Raw genomic sequence first — 17964 nt, 5'->3', positions numbered from 1 at the left:
GTAGGGGCCAGCGGGCACCACGTGCTATTAGTAAGGCGTCTGATTGGTCAGTTTTTATCTTGCGATAACGAAAAAATATTGTGAAAAAAAAAATTAAGATTAACAAGAACAATTAAAAGAAAAAAAAGTTGTCAGAGCACGAATTGCTATTCTGACAAGTATATTGAATGAGTAATAGCTATTTCACTCGGGGTTCTCTCATACCGTCAATGGAGAGGAGAAAGATTTATGATACTTTTGGCTTGCCGTACTTCAGAGATCACTCACCGGCCGGTCACATCGGCGTGAGAGGGTGGAAGTAAGAGCTGAGGTGTATGAAAACAGCTGAATAAATATGTTATTTCAGCTGTTCCACACAACCAAACCCAACGAATTGTTTTTATTCGGTTTACTGTATCTCAGGATAAAGATATAATGCAATCTAACTTGTTAGTCGCGTAGCCCAAGGCTAACGTCAGGGTAAGGAATTGTTTGTTTGTTTATATTCATGTCAAAAAGTAATAGTAAGATTTTTAAAGTTTCTATTCTTTTTTTTAAATTCTATATTTAATACAGGACGCATTTAAAGATGCCTTCTTAATATCTGTAAAGGTAACAAACGATGTTCTGTGTGTAAAACCTACCTGCATGATAATCCAGTATTTCCTGTTTGACAACAGGTACATTTTCTTTTCTAAACGGTGAATGAATTGTAACAAAACCCTACTCTAGTTTTAACCACTCAACTTACAACAGTCAACCTACAAAAACTAAATGAATACGTTATCTGGAGGGATTCTCTTCTTATGATTGGAAATAGCTCACTTAGACATTACAAAACACACATTTGATTTTTCTGTACTGTTTTCCCATATTTAAAAACATTTTTAATTGAAAATTGCTTGAATACAATGTTTTAATAGATTGTTTTGATTCATTTAGCAATTCTGAAAGGAATTAATTTCCCATACATTTAAGTAATTTTTGTGTAGAAAAAAATCCTACTTTAAATTATAACACTTGTTGGAAAATGAATGGTTTATGAAGTTATTTTGTTTTAAATGTCTTGCAGCATTTTGTCACATTATGTTGTATTCTAGAACTTTTGTCTTTTCTAATGGTTGATTGTTTTTTTTTATTTTTGTTCTTGCTTAAAAATTAAGTAAGTCTGTTTTGTTTTTTTCAGCCAAACCCAAAATGACACAGAAAGTGAATCTGTGTTCAGTTGCTCTCAAAGTGGAGGGCATGACGTGTGGATCATGTGTTCAGTCCATAGAACAGCGGATTGGGTCTCTCCCTGGAGTCATTCATATACGGGTAAATGCAGTGTTTGCATGCAAAGATAAGCATTTTACTTGACATTGAGCAATTTTTGTTCTGATTTCTTATTTCATTTGATGACTGAAAACCTTTAGTTTGCATTTTTCCCTTCAAGGACAGGATCTGTTTATTTTTTTTAGTTTTTGATAGACACTTCTGTGTGTTTTAAATTTAAGTGACATTCTTAGTTCCTTGGGTCCGGTCAGTTAAATTTACTATTAAAAGTCGCTACAAGACAGTTTAATTGCAAATGAAGAAGGTCTGTTTTTTTGTTTATTGTGTGTTTACCCCTCAGGCTGAGGTTTAATGGAAAGTTAATGTAATTGTGTGTTCCAGACATGCTCTGCTTTCTAAAAAAGACTGACAGCAGGTCGATGCAAACTTTCTAACCACAGGAAATGATCGTTACTTAAAAAAATGCTTTGATTCTTGGATCATTTTGTTGGTCTTTGTTCGATGTGTGAGGAGGGAATTTATCTTTTCCCCAACTGGAAGATGAAGAATTATCAGTTTCTCTTCTCATTAAAAAAATCTTACAGTCAGCTTCAAACTGAGTTGTAAATTTCACTAGTTTGTGTGTTTCTGCTTATGCCAGTCAGGTGATCCGTTCAGTGTGTCACATGTCTTATTCTTGCTCAAGACAGAGAACTGAGGGTCATCATGCTGAAAGAACGTGCTAAAAACTCTCAAAGACTATGGACTCAGTGTACTAGCTTTATGGCTTTAAAGTTCATCTTTTAAATTGCGGAAGTTATTTAAAGTTGCTTAATTAAAAGCAGATACATTTGAGTACGAAACATTTTATTGACACGCTTACAATTTGTATTTATACCGTTTATTATCTTTTAGTATAAGAAGCTACACTAATAGGTGTAATCTTTAAAAAAAAATAGATGTATGACAGATTCTTTATTTGACCCTTTCCCACCTTTTACGTTTTTGTAATAATTCTGTGAAGGTGTCTCTGGAGCAGAAGACTGCAACCCTTATATTTGACCAGGGTCAACAGAGCCCCGAGTCCCTGTCAGAAGCTATTGAAGACATGGGCTTTGAATCAAGCTTTCCAGATGGCAGCACGGCCACAGTGGTATCTACAGAAACCCAGCTGATCCCCACGTCGGCTCTGGCACCTGCAGCCCATCAGGAAGCCCGGGAGAAGCTTTCACAGACCAAAGGAGTTCTGGAAGTTTGTGAGAGTCCCTCCCAGAAGGACCTCCATATCACTTTTGCCCCTTCCCTGATTTCCACACTGGAGCTCAGTAAAGTAGTGGAAAGTCTGACGCTTGCAGACGTCCAAACGTCTAAGATGAAAGACGATGGAGTCGCACTTTTAAAGTTGCGCGTCGAAGGAATGACTTGCCACTCTTGTGTCACCACCATTGAAGGGAAGATTGGAAAACTGAACGGCATTCAAAAGGTCAAAGGTGAGTCCACTTAGTTGCATAAGCAAACAACAATTACAGCGTGTGCACAATTGTTAGTCAAGCTGTACTTTTGAGGATTCATTTTGTCAGTAAGGTGCTCTTGGTTTATACAAAATGTTAACAAACCCTCCATCCTGAACATTTAGATTGTAAAAGTGACGTTAAACCAATATTAGACAACTATTAGTGGACAGAATTATTATACAACTAAATGAAAAACAAAGATTTTCCCGTCTCACTTGTTTATAGTCACCTGTTAAAGTGAGAAATTACTCCAAATTTACAAATATATGTTTCTGGGATTTCAAAAGGAAAATCTTAGCGACCAACATAGCCACTCTTCTTTTCTATAAATCACAAACTTCCAGTCATAGAGTCGCCTGTCTTTTGATCTGGTCTGAATCAGAATTTTTGTGCAACTACAGACTCCCAGATACTGTAAATGTGCTGCTTAAGAAAAACCCCAACTTTCTCATTAGGCTTGAAGAAGAGGGCCATGTCATTAGTTTTTCATCTATAAGGTCTTTACTGGCCAGCCACACAGTGAAGTACTTTGCATGTGAACGTGACGGACCGTTGGCTTTCATAAAAGCTCTTCTTGAAAGACGAAACTTTTTCCTGTCTCACTGCTTGTGGAAAGTGTCTTCTAAAAAGTGACAGTAGGGCTGACAGTTGATATAGAGTTAGTTTGTAACCCAAAAAGGTCAAACTAACTCATCTTTAATAATACCTGACCTTACCAGTATACCAACGCCACCTTGCTGTCTGAGTCAAAGTGGAGCTTTTTGTCTATCACTCATCCATGTGGTCCATCAAGAGTCACACTCATCTCAGTCCACAAAACCTTTAAAAAAATGTGTCTTCACAAAGTGTAGGGGAGACAGTTTAGCTCGTGCTGGTTTGCGGTGCCTTCCGTCCATGAAACCCAGGTTCAACTCCGGCCTTCTCCCTGTTCCCCTCTCTACTTCTATGCCGGTCCCAAGCCCGGTTGCTTTGAGAGGGTTGCGTCAGGAAGGGCATCCGGCGTAAAACATTGCCAAGTTTACCATGCGACTCGTTCGCTGTGGCGACCCTTGATGGGAAAAGCCAAAAGAGAAACAACATTCAGCATTTTGACAGTCAGGTTTAGCTCGTGCTGGTTTGCAGCGCCTTCCGTCCGTGAAACCAGGGTTCGACTCCGGGCTGCTACCTGTTCCCTTCTCTACCCCTGTGCCGGTTCCAAGCCCGGTTTGAGAAGGTTGCGTCAGGAAGGGCATCCGGCGTAAAACATTGCCAAATTAACCATGCGACTTGTTCGCTGTGGCGACCCCTGATGGGAGAAGCCGAAAGAGGAAGTCACAAAGTGTAGATAAAGAAATTAATCTGTAATTTAATTTGTGTTGGATTTAAAAAAAATAGGATTAAATATGCTGATTCTTATTCCATGGTGTTGAAGTATTTATGTTGTCAGTGGGAAATAGAATTATAAAAACACCTTTTTATTTAATACAGATCTTGGAGTTATTTACAACAGCTACAGGGAGATCTGTTTTAACATTTCTAAGTTTATTTGTTCTTGTCAGAAATATTGTTAATGTTTACATATCAGGAATAAAAATGGGTGATAAATTAAACTAGGAGAAAACAATCCACAGATGAGTACGAATAAAAAAGGCATTTGTTTTTTTCCCTTTTGTTGTAATAATTTTTTTCCCCTCACAGTTGTTTTGGAGTCTAAAGAAGCTACTATCATCTACCTGCCTTACCTCATTACCCACCAGTCCATCGTTGAGCAAATCGCTTTTGCTGGATTTAAGGCATCTGTGAAGTCCAAGCCTAAACCGTTGCAGTTGTCCAACAGAGACATTGAGCGATTTGCTGACTCTCAAAAAGCAACACTAACTTCCCCTTCAGAGGAGACAGAAGTCTTCATAGACACAACCCTGGTGTTACTCGGGGTAAAAGGCATGCACTGCCGTTCCTGTGTAGTGAACATTCAGGACAACATCTCATTGCTGCCTGGTGTTTCATCTGTGGAGGTCTCTCTTGAGAAGGAGCAGGCTACAATTTGCTATGATCCCCACAAGGTGACTGTTTCTGCGCTGCAGCAGGCAATTGAGGCGCTGCCTCCAGGAAACTTTAAGGTTGAAGCTCCAGGATCAACTAACCCAGTGACTTCTGCACGTGCACAGCCTGCAAGTGTAACTCAAGCCAAACCTGCAGCTTTGCAGCCTTGTTGTACACAGCCTCTGGTATCTACAGTCAACATCCACATTGAAGGCATGACCTGCAACTCCTGTGTGCAGTCCATTGAGGGGATGATCTCCCAAAGAAAAGGGGTGGTATCAGCACAAGTCTCACTGGCAGATCACCAGGGGATTTTTGAGTATGACCCCCTCCTGACCTCACCACAAGAGCTGAGGGAAGCAGTAGAGGATATGGGCTTTGATGCATTTCTACCTGGTAAGTCAAAGAAAAGTGGTAAAGGGCTTTGTGACTTGGTTTAAGAAGTGCCAGCAAAAGTTCAGGCATATTGTTGCGCCTATATGTTGCCATAACTTTCAAAAAGTAGATTTTAAAAATGTTCATGTTGCTTTAGCACATCCATGAGATGCACTTTGTTTTGTGATTAGAGACCAATTCTCTGCTTGAGCCCAATATTACAACATCTGCAAGTACAGCACCTGATCAAGGGAGGGAGTTTGATCCCAAAGAAGCCCACCGAGGATCCACTGAGGCCACACACTCTAAATGCTACATCCAGATTGGAGGGATGACCTGTGCGTCCTGCGTGTCAAACATTGAGCGAAACCTCAAGAACGAACCAGGTCTGAAAGAAACATATGCATTTCTATGTTATTGAGGGTTGATTATTTCCTTTATTAACTCAACTGCTGTCCTTGGTTTGTGAAATTAACATCTTCTGCAGGGATCTACTTTGTTCTAGTAGCATTAATGGCCAGTAAAGCAGAGGTCCGTTATAACCCTGAAGTCATCGATCCTCCGAGGATAGTGGAGTGCGTGAAAGAGTTGGGCTTCACTGCCTCCGTCATGGAAAACTATGAAGGATCGGATAGGAACCTGGAGCTTGTGGTGAGGCAATATGATGCATATTTTATGCATAGGCATTTTTTAAAACTCCATGTATGTTTTTCTTCTAAATGTATCACTTCCTTGGTTGCTCCTTCTTTCTACCTTTCAGATCAGGGGGATGACTTGTGCCTCTTGTGTTCACAAAATTGAATCCAACCTCATGAAAGAAAAGGGAATTGAATATGCCTCTGTCGCCTTGGCAACCAACATAGCGCACATTAAGTTTGACTCAGAGGTTTTAGGGCCGCGAGACATCATCAAGCTGATTGAGGTTTATTGCTTTGTTTTGTTTCTCAGCATTTGATTTTTACATTGCATGCAGGTTTCAAATAGCACACATTGAAGCCAGACCTGCTGTAGATGTGAAGTTTGATCCAAGTCTGTTTGTAGAACCTGGGATTTAAAGCTTCTCTGGTCAAGAGAGATCGGTCTGCCAGTCACCTAGACCACAGCAAAGAGATCCGGCAGTAAGAAACATTTTCTCTTTAGCCTTTTTAAACTCATTTGGCCATCACTTTAGTTTCCTTTTTATTTGATTAATACTTGGAAAGAGACCAAGACTGGGTTTGGGTCTAGTTGAATTAACAAAAAATTCCATATATAGTTATGTTTGAATAATTAATGTTGTAAAATATTGTATGAGCCCACCACTTTTGGGAGAGGTCTGATGGGAGTGGTGCCATGTGTTTTGCGCAGCAGTTAGACACCAGTACCTTAACTGTCCAACCCCTGGGTCATGGTATCTGCTTTTCGGGACATAGAAAGTCACCTCTCTTTGAGAGAAGGAACCTGAGCTTTTCTGGGAGGTCAAAAGGTATCTGCTTGATATAGTCTGGTTCAAGTTCATGTTTGGCGTGGGCTCTGATAACGCAATTCCTTGAGAGGAGTTGGACTCTCTACCACTGGCAGTTTTCTGTCTGTAGCGTTTTGTTGCAAGTGGGAACCAGTTGACTTCAACAGGGGATATTGTAGAGCAGTGGAAGGAATATTTTGAGGATCTCCTCAATTTTATTGACACCCTTTCTGTTGAGAAAGATGAAGCCTATAGTGGCGCAATCTATCATCTGAGCTGAAGTCACAAAGAAAGCCAAAGAGCTGCTTGATTGCAAGGCATCGGGGGGTGGGGTAAGGTTTTTTGCAGACTGGTGGTGGTGGTAGTTCCCCTGAACTGAGTTTGGACACTAATCAAACCTTGCATTCAGGAACAACAGTGTAGTTTCCATCCTGGTTGTAGAACAGTAGACCAGCTGTACAGTCTCCATAAAGTGCTGGAGGGTTTGTGGGAGGTTGCTAATCCAGCCCATAGGTTTATTGTGGATTTGGAGAAGGTGCTTGACACCCGTGGTGTCCTGTAAAGGGTGCTCTGGCAATATGAAGTCTTACTGACGGCTGTCCTGTCTCTTTATTACCAGAGCAGGAGCATGGCTTGCATAGTAAGTTGGACCTACCGTATTTCCAGTGCATGTTGGACTCCGGCAGAGCTGCCCTTTATCATGGCTCTGTTCATAATCTTTATGGACCAAATTTCTGGGTGCAGCCAGGGGCCAGAAAAGGGTCTGATTTGGGGACCACCGGATTTCCTTTCTACTCTTTGCAGATGATGCTATCTTGTTGACTTCATTGAGCCAGGACCTCCAGCATGTGTGGGGGCAGTTTGGGGCCGAGTGTGAAGCGGCTGGGATTTGGGTCAGCACCGCTAAGTCTGAGGCCATGGGTCTTGACAGCAGAAAGATAGTCTGTCCTCTCTGCCGCGGTGGAGTACTTCTATCCCAAGTGGAGGTATCTTAAGGGTATTGTTCATGAGTAATTGGAGCAGCATTGTTATAAGGTCACTGTTCTGGTGCGTTGTGGTGAACAGGGAGCCGTTCCAGAATACAAACCTCTCAATTTTCCGTCGATCTCTGTTCCAATACTCACCTGTGGCCATGGCCAAAAGAACAAGATCCCAGATACAAGCGACTGAAATAGCTTTCCTCCTCATGGTAGATGGGCACTCTCTTAGAGATGTTAACAGGTGAGAACCCCCCACCTGGAGAAAGGGTTGGAGTAGAGGTGGCTCAGGTATCTGGTTTGGATGCCTTCTGGACATCTCACTGTTTAGAGATTCTGGACCTAAGGCATGATGGCGAGATCACGTCTCTCGGCTAGCTCGGGACCACTTCTGAATCCCCCCAAGAAGAGCTGGAGGAAGTGGGCAGGGAGAAGGAAGATTATCTTTGCTTAAGCTGTTGCCCCTCCAACTTGTTCCCGGATGAGTGGAAGAAAGTGACGGAATGGATGGAAGTATAGAAATATGGATAAAAGTCTACTTCTTTTACACATTGTGTCTGTTTTAAAGCAAACGGTTTCACTATCATAATTAATTTACAGAATGAATTGTTTTTAACTCAGTTGTTTCCACTCTCTCAGATGGAGGAAATCTTTCCTCATTAGCTTGATCTTCTGTGTTCCTGTGATGGGCATGATGATCTACATGATGGTTATGGACCACCACATGAATGCTTCACATCATCACAACGCTACAGTCGAGGACCGGAACCATTACCACTCCACCATGTTCCTGGAAAGACAGCTTTTCCCCGGCCTTTCGATCATGAACCTTCTCTCCTTCATTTTTTGTGTGCCTGTACAGGTAAAGCCGGAGGATTGATCGTACAATGAAGAATTTCATTGTTTATTTTTAAGAAATGTGTTTGGCTGAACTACCATTTTCCCTTTTTTCTCTTCTCAGTTTATTGGAGGTCGCTACTTCTACATTCAAGCCTATAAAGCACTTAAGCACAAGTCTGCAAACATGGATGTGCTCATTGTTTTAGCTACTTCAGTAGCTTTTAGCTACTCTCTGGTCGTCCTAATAGTGGCCATGGTGGAAAGAGCAAAAGTTAATCCCATCACTTTTTTCGACACACCTCCTATGCTTTTTGTGTTCATTTCATTGGGTCGCTGGCTGGAACAGATAGCTAAGGTATAACTCATTATTATTATTCTTTTGTAGTTGATATTAAATTGTTGAACAGAATCAAATCAAATCCAATGTTTGTTGTTTTTCAGAGTAAAACTTCTGAAGCTTTGTCCAAGTTGATGTCTTTACAAGCAACAGAAGCCACAGTGGTCGCTCTTGGCAGTGATAATGTTATTCTCAGGTACACCTTGTTCTCCACATTGATCACACAAACGTGTCCTTTTATTGTTTGTTTTTGGGCTGCATCAAATCTCAAGAGTTAAAATAAAATATATAAAACAAGCATAACATATATAGAAGGGTTTTCAAGAATTTTCAGCTTTGACAAACCATAAATATTCTAAACCTTTCAGATGTCTTGTGCTTTGTATGTTCAGTGAGGAGCAGGTGGATGTGGAGCTGGTGCAGCGAGGTGACGTGGTGAAAGTTGTTCCTGGAGGGAAGTTTCCCGTTGATGGGAGAGTTTTAGAGGGGCATTCAATGGCTGATGAGTCTCTCATCACAGGTGAGTTGAGCTGACAGCTTTCGTTATAATTTTAACACAGAATCAATTGGTAGATCTCTTCTCCAACTTAAAATCAAAATCACACCAACTTCAGTTGCATAGTCCTTTACCTACAGACAACCGCTTACCTCTCTAAGTGCTTGACAGCATTAACAAAAGGAAGGTGCTTTTAACTGTAGCAAGCACTGGATTGTAAAACTGGTACAATTGTACATTAATTGACATAAGATACAACTGCTATAAAATGTATAATAATAATAAAAATATGACAAAAATTATGAATACATTAAAATATTTTAAAAAGCTTGTTCAGCTTTGATAATACAACTTCTAAGTACAAAAAAATAAATAACAGCACGAAACTGCAGAACTCTAAATAATAAAAAAGAAATAGAAATACATTAAAAGGCTTATACCATGCTAAATCTATTTTCTGAGCCTTTAAGTGTTTTATAATGTTAATTCCTCAAATAAAACAGCCCAAAGTATTTTGATCCATTCAAGCATTACTCTAAAAACCTGTGCTGTGACCACCAGCTCTTCTCAACCCATGAATGAACGGGTTCTAACGAGCTAACGTAGAACAGTGAGAACAGCCCCTTCTAGCCCCAAGGCTAACACAAACACCCACTCTCTCCACGTTGCTAGTGTTGATCGGCATAAAGTCTGTCCTGAGGCAGACACGTTGCCGAGGCCCACTCAACGCTGATGTCATGAAATGGGCGGCACCACATGGCGAGCAAGGCGGAGCTTTTGAGATCGAGTCGTTTTACTTTTCTATTTAATAAAAATGTTCATAGAATATTTGATAGTGAATAGTTAACTTTGTTTTACGCCATATTTGCTCAGCTCTCCTGCAAACTATTTGCAGTCCCTTAATTTCTTCAGTTATAATTTAGTTTTAAAAGTTTCACGTTTGAATAATACGACGGCGTTTTAGGGCCACGGTGAGGAAAAAAAATTCTGGCCAACGTGACGAGATTAAAGTCGTCATGTCGACTTTCATCTTGTCATGACGAGAAAAAACTCGACACAAAGTTTCGAGAAAAAACTCGTCTTGTCGAGATAAAAGTCGAAATAAAGTTTCAAGATTAAAGTCGCAAAAAAACTCGTAAATTTACGAGATTATTGTGGAAGTGAGCAGCATGCAGAGCAGCAGGTGAACGCCGTGCAGCAGCAGAGCTGACCGACTAAACTCAGTTGAACAGGTGAGCTGAATGTTTATTGATAACATTCCAAATGTCTGGAGGCTCATTTGATTGATTTACAAGTTATTAAAGTTTTATTTATTGATGGTTGGTTTGCAGGATCACTGCAGCCCGATGATGAAGCCATCGGTTGTCCCTGCAGCTGTTTGGTTGAATCCTTTCTTCCTCCACCAAAGACCAGATCTCTATGTTTGTGTGACGCTTCCGTCTGAGGAGGAGAAGCACTTTTTGCCTTTTTCAACGTCGTAATGCTAATATAACAGACTATTTTCATTCATTCATCTTTGTTTTTCAATGATCAAACGGGTCGCTTCATCTGCAGGAGGGGGCGTATGTAACACTGTTTACTTCCGCATTGGTGATCGGATGACAGGTTCATGACGTAATGTGACAGATGAACTTCAGGGTTTGTGAATGATAAGGAGAATAAAGGCTGCAGCGATCCTCTACACCCAAACGTGTCTCTGAGCTCCTTATTTTACATATGAAACTCCGCTTTACCGACACCGAACCCCGGAAAGGCTGCTACACGGAAAATAATCTGATTTTGAGTCGCCAAAAGACTCAGAATCTCTTTGTTTTAAACCTATAATCCGGAAATAAAGCTTCACAAAAGGCTCCATATATTTCATCTTCAAGCTAGGCTCCGATAAACGGACAACTTCGGGGTTTTCTCCTTGTTAATCTATGAATTTTTCCCGTAAATTTACGAGTTTTTATCTCCTAATAAAATTACTTTTTTTTGTGGCCATAAAACTCTGTCGTAAACTCTTAAATACAAAGCCACTAGCTCACTAACATTAGCCATAACACTGAATACTCCTGAAAGACTCAGCTTCACTGCTCTCGCGCAACATTGCGACTTTAATCTCGAAACATTATTTCGACTTTTATCTCGACACGACGAGTTTTTTCTCGAAACTTTGTGTCGAGTTTTTTCTCGTTATGACGAGATTAAAGTCGACATGACGACTTTAATCTCGTCATGTTGGCCAGAATTTTTTTTCCTCGCCGTGGCCCTAAAACTCCGTCGTAGAATAAAGCAGCCTAATCCAATAGTACATGAAGTTTATAGATAAAATGCTGAACTGTATCAACAGAGGGTCCTGACATTTCTGGCGTTGATGTTTTTAATGTGTGGTAAAGTTTGGAATCACTTTAAGGGTAAACATAATATTAAAGGACTGGTACAAACTATGGCCTGACATTCCAAAGATGAGTATAAAACAGGGTATTTCAAAACCAAAAAGAACAGACTGGATGTAGATCTTTCCTTAGAAAACCGTCAGTCCGTAATGTTTCTGTGATCAGCTGTTGCTTTGGGATTTCAGGTGAGGCCATGCCAGTCACAAAAAAGCCCGGAAGCACCGTCATCGCAGGTTCCATTAATCAGAATGGTTCTCTGCTTGTCAGTGCTACGCATGTTGGCATGGATACCACGCTGTCTCAGATCGTTAAACTGGTTGAAGAGGCTCAGACTTCAAAGGTAAAATGTGTCGTTTGAAATCTGGACTTTGCATATTAGTATTGAGGGACGCTTTCTGCATTTGTTAAATATGTGTGTGTTCTGTTTCAGGCTCCCATCCAGCAATATGCAGATAAGATCAGTGGCTACTTTGTGCCTTTCATTGTTGCTGTATCTCTGCTAACACTGATCGTCTGGATAATCATTGGGTTTTTGGACTTTTCTCTTGTCAAAAAATACTTTCCAGTAAGTTTTTTTTTAGCACTTTGACATTTTTTTTCAGTCCAGAATTGAGCTTCTTTGCCTTCTGTCTGTTCCCTTTTGAGTTGGCCACAGTAATTTATCCATTTCAGTTTTATCCCTTCAGAATTTCTCCTTCTCCTCTGGCTAACTACATACATGAGAGACATACCCACTCTTAACATTTAACATCCAGCATCAAACCTTGAACTTCCAGCTGCAGACTCAAAATCTGTATTAAGCTACGTTCACACTGCAGGGCTTAATGCTCAATTCCGATTTTTTTTTTTTTTTATTCTATTTTTTTGCCAGGCTGTTCACATTTCCAACATGTCAACAGCAGAGCTCTTTTTGTATTATAACATTTATTTTCACAAAGGAGCCAGCACAATTACAATCTGCTCATTTTAATAAGGCATTGGAGCCAGGATCGTCTGTAACCACTGTTGTGGAATGGGGATGTGTATGTGCTGGGGCCGCGCGCGTGTGTGTGGGTCTGTGTGTATGTAAGATACAGGAAAGAGTGCGTGCAGTGAGGTAGGGAATGATGGGGGCAGTGTGAGCGCGCATTTATGTTGTGTGTTAAGGAGGAAGGAGAACGGTGATAAAAGAAGGCTTCCCCCAGCAGAACTGCTATTGACTCTTTATTAACCTGCTCGGGAGAATCTAAGGGTCCGAACGGGGAAGTGAACCCCGGAGGAGGATCCGCCTTCGGTCCTCCGCACTTCTGACCACGGTCGGAAAGGGAGAGAAAAAATAGTAATCACGGGGAAGGTTCAACACCACGCTCGGCCATTTAGCTGGAAACTTTTTCAAAAACCGCCCGGTTGCGATAAGAGCCCTTGAGTTTAGACCTGAATAGAGCTGTCACCCCAAATATTAATCCAATCTGTGACCTCGCTTCCCTTCCACTGACTGGTCTCAGCAGCATCGTTCGCCATGGTTGATATTTATGTTCTCGTTCCCGCCTATTTCAACGCAGAATGATGACGTTTGTAGCGTCTCAATGATGTACGGGTCGGATACATGTGGCCTGGCCATTCAGACGGAGGTTGCATTTCAAAAGATTGGATACGTATCGGATTCAGGACCTCATACCCAAGTGGCCTGGGTTGCATTTGAAAAGATCGGACCTGTGTCGTTCAGACTGTCATGAAAAGATCAGATACAGGTCGCATAGGGCAAAAAAATCGGAATTGGGTCGTTTCAGCCTGCGGTGTGGACGTAGCCTAACATTCTCTTTACCTCTAGAACATTCTTAGCAAACTCCTCCATCAGGATCACTCCTACTCCTTTCCTCTTTCCATCCCCTCCTTAGTAAAACAGCTCAAACCTTCTTCCAATCTATAACAGGACATCTGCTTTTCTTCCCTTCCATCATGTTGTAAAATCTTGTAATTTTGCCCAAATCCCAGTAGAAGTCAAAGTCCCAACAATTAAAGTCCAGACTCCAAGTCCTACATTATTGCCTTTCCTTCTTTTTCTGTCTACAAAAACTCCTTCACCGTCTCCTCGACCAACAGTAGTCCAGTTTTGAAAGGGAAACTGTGGGTCAACAGCATCAAGTGGTCCTTTCTGACACAACCACCTGCATTGACATGAACTTGGGTTCGGTATACTCAAGCACTAGATTGTGCCTTCTTTTGGTTACATTCCAGTCCAGTACTGAGTAATTTCACATGAATGGCATTACTTAATCGTACTGACATGTTCTTGCTTCTATCACATTTTCTTAGTTTGAATTAAAATACACTTTAGTTTGAAATTAAACAATGCCGTTTTCCTCTTTGCAGGGTTATGACAAGAGCATTTCTACAACTGAGACAGTGATTCGCTTCGCCTTCCAGACTTCTATAACTGTGTTATGCATCGCTTGTCCCTGTTGTCTTGGCTTAGCAACTCCAACAGCGGTGATGGTGGGCACAGGGGTAGGAGCCCAAAACGGTATTCTGATAAAGGGAGGAGAGCCCCTTGAAATGGCACATAAGGTGTGTTCGTTATAATCTGATAAGAAATATCCATGGGGTTGTCCGCCACGATTTTTTATAAGAGTACAGACAGTACTGTTTTCTGTAACCCTCCGATCATGGCCTCTGACTTAAAATTGTACAGCTGGACAGCTCCAATATTGTTCGCCATTTTTGATGCACTAGAAATGTTGGATTGGGGGTGTGATGGGCTGTAAAATAGCAAGAGAGAGTGTAAACAGGTTACTCCACACCAACGGTCCCACCCACAATTCAGAAGTAAATTTCTGATGAACTGCTGTTGCTCTGCAGAAACGACAAAATACCAGACTACTTCTTAAAATGTCCTAAAAGCTACATTTGGTTGTACGTGCAGGTCCAGGCTATAGTATTTGATAAAACCGGCACCATCACATATGGAGCTCCAAAGGTTGTCCAAGTCAAAACAGTGGTGGAGGGGAACAAGATGCCTCTCTCTCGTCTGCTGGCCATTGTGGGCACAGCCGAAAACAACAGTGAACATCCTCTAGGAGCAGCTATCACCAAATACTGCAAACAGGTTGGTTTTCATGTGACTTTGAACCCCTCATACTCTTTGGTAATGTGGCAGACACATTGGAGTTGACATTTTTGGAACGGCGTTCTTGCAGGAGCTCGGCACAGAGTCTCTAGGCACGTGCACAGACTTTCAGGCGGTCCCAGGTTGTGGCGTCCGATGTCAGGTCAGCAACACGGAGACAGTGGTGAAGCAGGGCGACAGCGACAGTGAGGACAACAACCATTGGAACAGCGTGCTCGTTCAGATCAGTGACACACGGACGTCCAGCAGCTCCCATCCACTCATCATGGATCCACAGCCACTAAGTATGTAGCCTGTGGTTTAACAGACATGTTACCGTTCTAATAGCACTGTGCTAAACTTGACCTGTTGTCCTCCGCTTGTACTGCAGGTTCAGGTCCGACAGACCTCTACGTCGTCCTGATTGGGAATAGGGAGTGGATGAGGAGAAACTTCTTGGAGATCACAGCAGAGATTGATGAAGCCATGATGGAGCACGAGCGCCGAGGACGCACTGCTGTTCTAGTAGCTGTGAACAGTGAGTAGAATTTACATCAAACTCTAGGAAATACAGGAACTCTATTCAGAAAATATGCTTCACAATATGAAACAGCTGCTAAAAATGAGTCTTTGTGTGCAGATATGCTGTGTGCAATGATAGCCATATCTGACACAGTGAAACCTGAGGCTGAGCTGGCAGTCCAAACACTGACCAACATGGGTCTGGAGGTGGTGCTGATGACTGGAGACAACAGTAAGACGGCTCGGGTCATTGCAGCGCAGGTATGAGGGCTGCCGAAAAAATCGTTCTAGTTGTTGTATGTTTCTGCAAAGACATCGTCTTTTTCTTTTCAGTCAGGTTCTTCATTTAGAGACGGGAGGCTGGAGAGAAAAACATTCTCTTCATGTCATAGGAGGTACAGTTATTGTAATCCAGTCTTCTCATGATTGTCTTCCAGGTGGGCATCAGAAAGGTGTTTGCAGAGGTGCTGCCTTCCCACAAGGTGGCCAAAGTAGAACAGCTGCAGCAGGCTGGAAAGATAGTGGCCATGGTGGGTGATGGGGTTAACGACTCGCCTGCTCTGGCCATGGCTGACGTGGGCATCGCCATAGGAACCGGAACAGATGTGGCCATAGAAGCAGCAGACGTGGTGCTGATCAGGGTAAATCTTTCTATTTGAACTCCCGGCATAAACTCAGGTATTCATTTTAAAATGGGATTAGGATTAAGCACCAAACACACTTTTAATAACTGAATTGCTTGTAAATAACAAGGAAACAAAAAAAAGTGGAGATTCTCCTCATTTCTGCTGAGTGACACCGATATTTAAAGTAAAAAAGCTGCTTCCACTCTTGTTTCATCGGATGAATTCTTATTTGTAAAATAATTGACAATTTGTGCCACTCCTTACACATGTTTATTTTTACTTAATCTTTAAAATGTGTCATAACCAGAAAATAACTGATAATAAAGCAGCTTTAGATGTTAGAAAAGTGTAATTTTTTTGTGTTCTCTTACTTATTTCCTAATATTGAATGTTTTTTATGTTTTGTCTCTGTGATGGGATTCGGCGTCGCCTCGTCTCCTGTGCAGAACGACTTGCTGGATGTGGTCGGCAGTATTGACCTTTCTAAAAAGACAGTAAAGAGAATTAGGATCAACTTTGTTTTTGCTCTCATCTACAACTTGGTGGGAATTCCTATTGCTGCTGGTTAGTGCATCAAAATACTTTTCAGCAGAACTTCTTTTAAAGTTTTTGTAGTAAAGAATGATTATTTCCAGGAGTATTTCTGCCCATTGGTCTGGTTTTGCAACCGTGGATGGGCTCTGCTGCGATGGCGCTTTCCTCCGTCTCCGTGGTCGTGTCTTCTCTTCTTTTGAAATGGTAACAAGAAAGTTGAAGTTGGTTTTCAGTCTTTTGTTTGCCTGCAGTGCATTAGTCTGTATTATTGCCTTTACCTTCCCTCATTTGTTTCCCTCCTCTCCATAGTTACACAAAACCCACTGCTGAGAAGCTGGAGGCCAGACTTGGTCATAGCAAGCGTCAAAACAGCCTGTCGGACATCAGCGTTCACATCGGCATGGGAGTCGTGCGGCGTCCCTCCCCCAAACTGAGCCTGCTGGATCGCATCGTCAACTACAGCCGTGCCTCCATCAACTCCTTACGCTCAGACAAACAATCGCTCAACAGTTTGGCGCTCAATGAGCCCGACAAGCACTCACTGCTGGTGGGGGAGTCTGTGTGTGAGGAAGAGTTCTGCTGAAAACGTGGAGAGCACACTGCCATGGAGGACTGAATCAGTGACTGAAAGGGTCCACATTAAGCTGAGGTGCCCTTGTAAGAGAGGATGTAAAGACATTTATTATATTTTTATACATTTTCCTTGAGAAAATTTGAAACACATGAATCCTACTCAGAAATATTCAAGTAGTATTGATCTTTTTTTTTCATTTTTTGTGATTATTTTTAGTTTATTGCTTACTAAGTAAATATTCAGCATATTAAGGAATATCCAATCCAAAAGATGCTAACAGAATACTCTGATGTTTGAGCACATTTTTGTATGTATTTTAAGAGTTCTGCAAACATTTTATCACAGAAAAAAGAAACTCGTGAGGGGCTGAACATGTTGCGGATTTCCAAATAAAAAATGTGTATTACTTTTATGGACTCTTACTGTCATATATGTTTACAGTTATTTTAATGCCCGAATTTTTTTAATTCCTTATTCTGTTTTTTTTATCACACCGTTTATTCTGTAGTGATCACATCCTCCCAGGTGAGGTTTTGTTATTCTTTTTGGAACAAGTCTTTGTCAAAATTTTCATTGCAATTTAAATTTTTTTCTGCCTTTCATGTCTGCTCTACTGTAGCCCTTTGGACGTTGTGTCTCGTTAGGAAAGCTTGTCGTGCCTACTTTTGACCAGAAGATGGTGCTGTGGAGCAAATATAAACCGGATTATCTTGTCATTTGCTCAGCACTGGAGAAAATTAATTCAAAACCCTCAGATTTAATTAATTTAAAGCAAACTTATTAATAGTTAAAAGCATCACTGACAGAGGTCATATTTTTACCTTATTTGATAAATAAATTCACTTGAATAGATATAATGGCAAAAAGTATGATTTAAACAGGACCTAAAAAAATCCACCAATAAAAAGAAGACATCATTTTTGAATTGTTTAGTTATTTCAGTGATCATTGTGGATTTTTTTTCCCAACAACAAAGATACTTTACAAACGTCCATGTCTCCCAAGGG

At 41.3% G+C, this 17964-nt stretch overlaps 1 protein-coding gene across 3 annotated transcripts; it reads left to right on the top strand.

Moving 5' to 3' along the window:
- Window positions 1–233: 233 nt before the first annotated feature.
- On the top strand, window positions 234–17369 carry LOC101173428 (copper-transporting ATPase 1). Of its 3 annotated transcripts, none has more exons than XM_078954284.1 (23): window positions 234–298; window positions 1166–1296; window positions 2258–2723; window positions 4425–5165; window positions 5336–5530; window positions 5632–5795; window positions 5905–6066; window positions 6186–6262; window positions 8205–8427; window positions 8527–8760; window positions 8847–8938; window positions 9135–9262; window positions 11802–11956; window positions 12047–12181; window positions 13969–14163; window positions 14519–14701; window positions 14793–15006; window positions 15093–15239; window positions 15342–15484; window positions 15661–15864; window positions 16296–16413; window positions 16485–16587; window positions 16693–17369. In XM_078954284.1, the coding sequence occupies exons 2-23, from the start codon at window positions 1177–1179 to the stop codon at window positions 16964–16966; spliced, it is 4473 nt and encodes a 1490-aa protein (XP_078810410.1). In that variant the 5' UTR covers window positions 234–298; window positions 1166–1176; the 3' UTR covers window positions 16967–17369. The 3 variants fall into 3 exon arrangements, with proteins under 3 accessions (XP_078810410.1, XP_023815011.1, XP_023815012.1); XM_023959243.2 differs by having other exon boundaries at window positions 234–459; XM_023959244.2 differs by having other exon boundaries at window positions 245–459; window positions 15378–15484.
- The last annotated feature ends 595 nt before the right edge of the window (window positions 17370–17964 follow it).

The sequence above is a fragment of the Oryzias latipes genome, chromosome 10 (assembly GCF_053564925.1).
Source record: "Oryzias latipes strain Hd-rR chromosome 10, Olatipes_Hd-rR_3.1".
Lineage (NCBI taxonomy): Eukaryota > Metazoa > Chordata > Actinopteri > Beloniformes > Adrianichthyidae > Oryzias > Oryzias latipes.
This window is presented reverse-complemented; position numbering and strand designations above follow the sequence as displayed.

What these genes read in the sequence shown, in the direction of transcription:
- LOC101173428 (XM_078954284.1), top strand. Translation starts at nt 1,177, where the DNA reads ATGACACAGAAAGTGAATCTGTGTTCAGTTGCTCTCAAAGTGGAGGGC. An exon ending in CTCGGGTCATTGCAGCGCAG is followed by an intron (nt 15,485 to 15,660) that starts GTATGAGGGCTG and finishes ATTGTCTTCCAG; the next exon opens with GTGGGCATCAGAAAGGTGTT. An exon ending in TCTTCTCTTCTTTTGAAATG is followed by an intron (nt 16,588 to 16,692) that starts GTAACAAGAAAG and finishes TCCTCTCCATAG; the next exon opens with TTACACAAAACCCACTGCTG.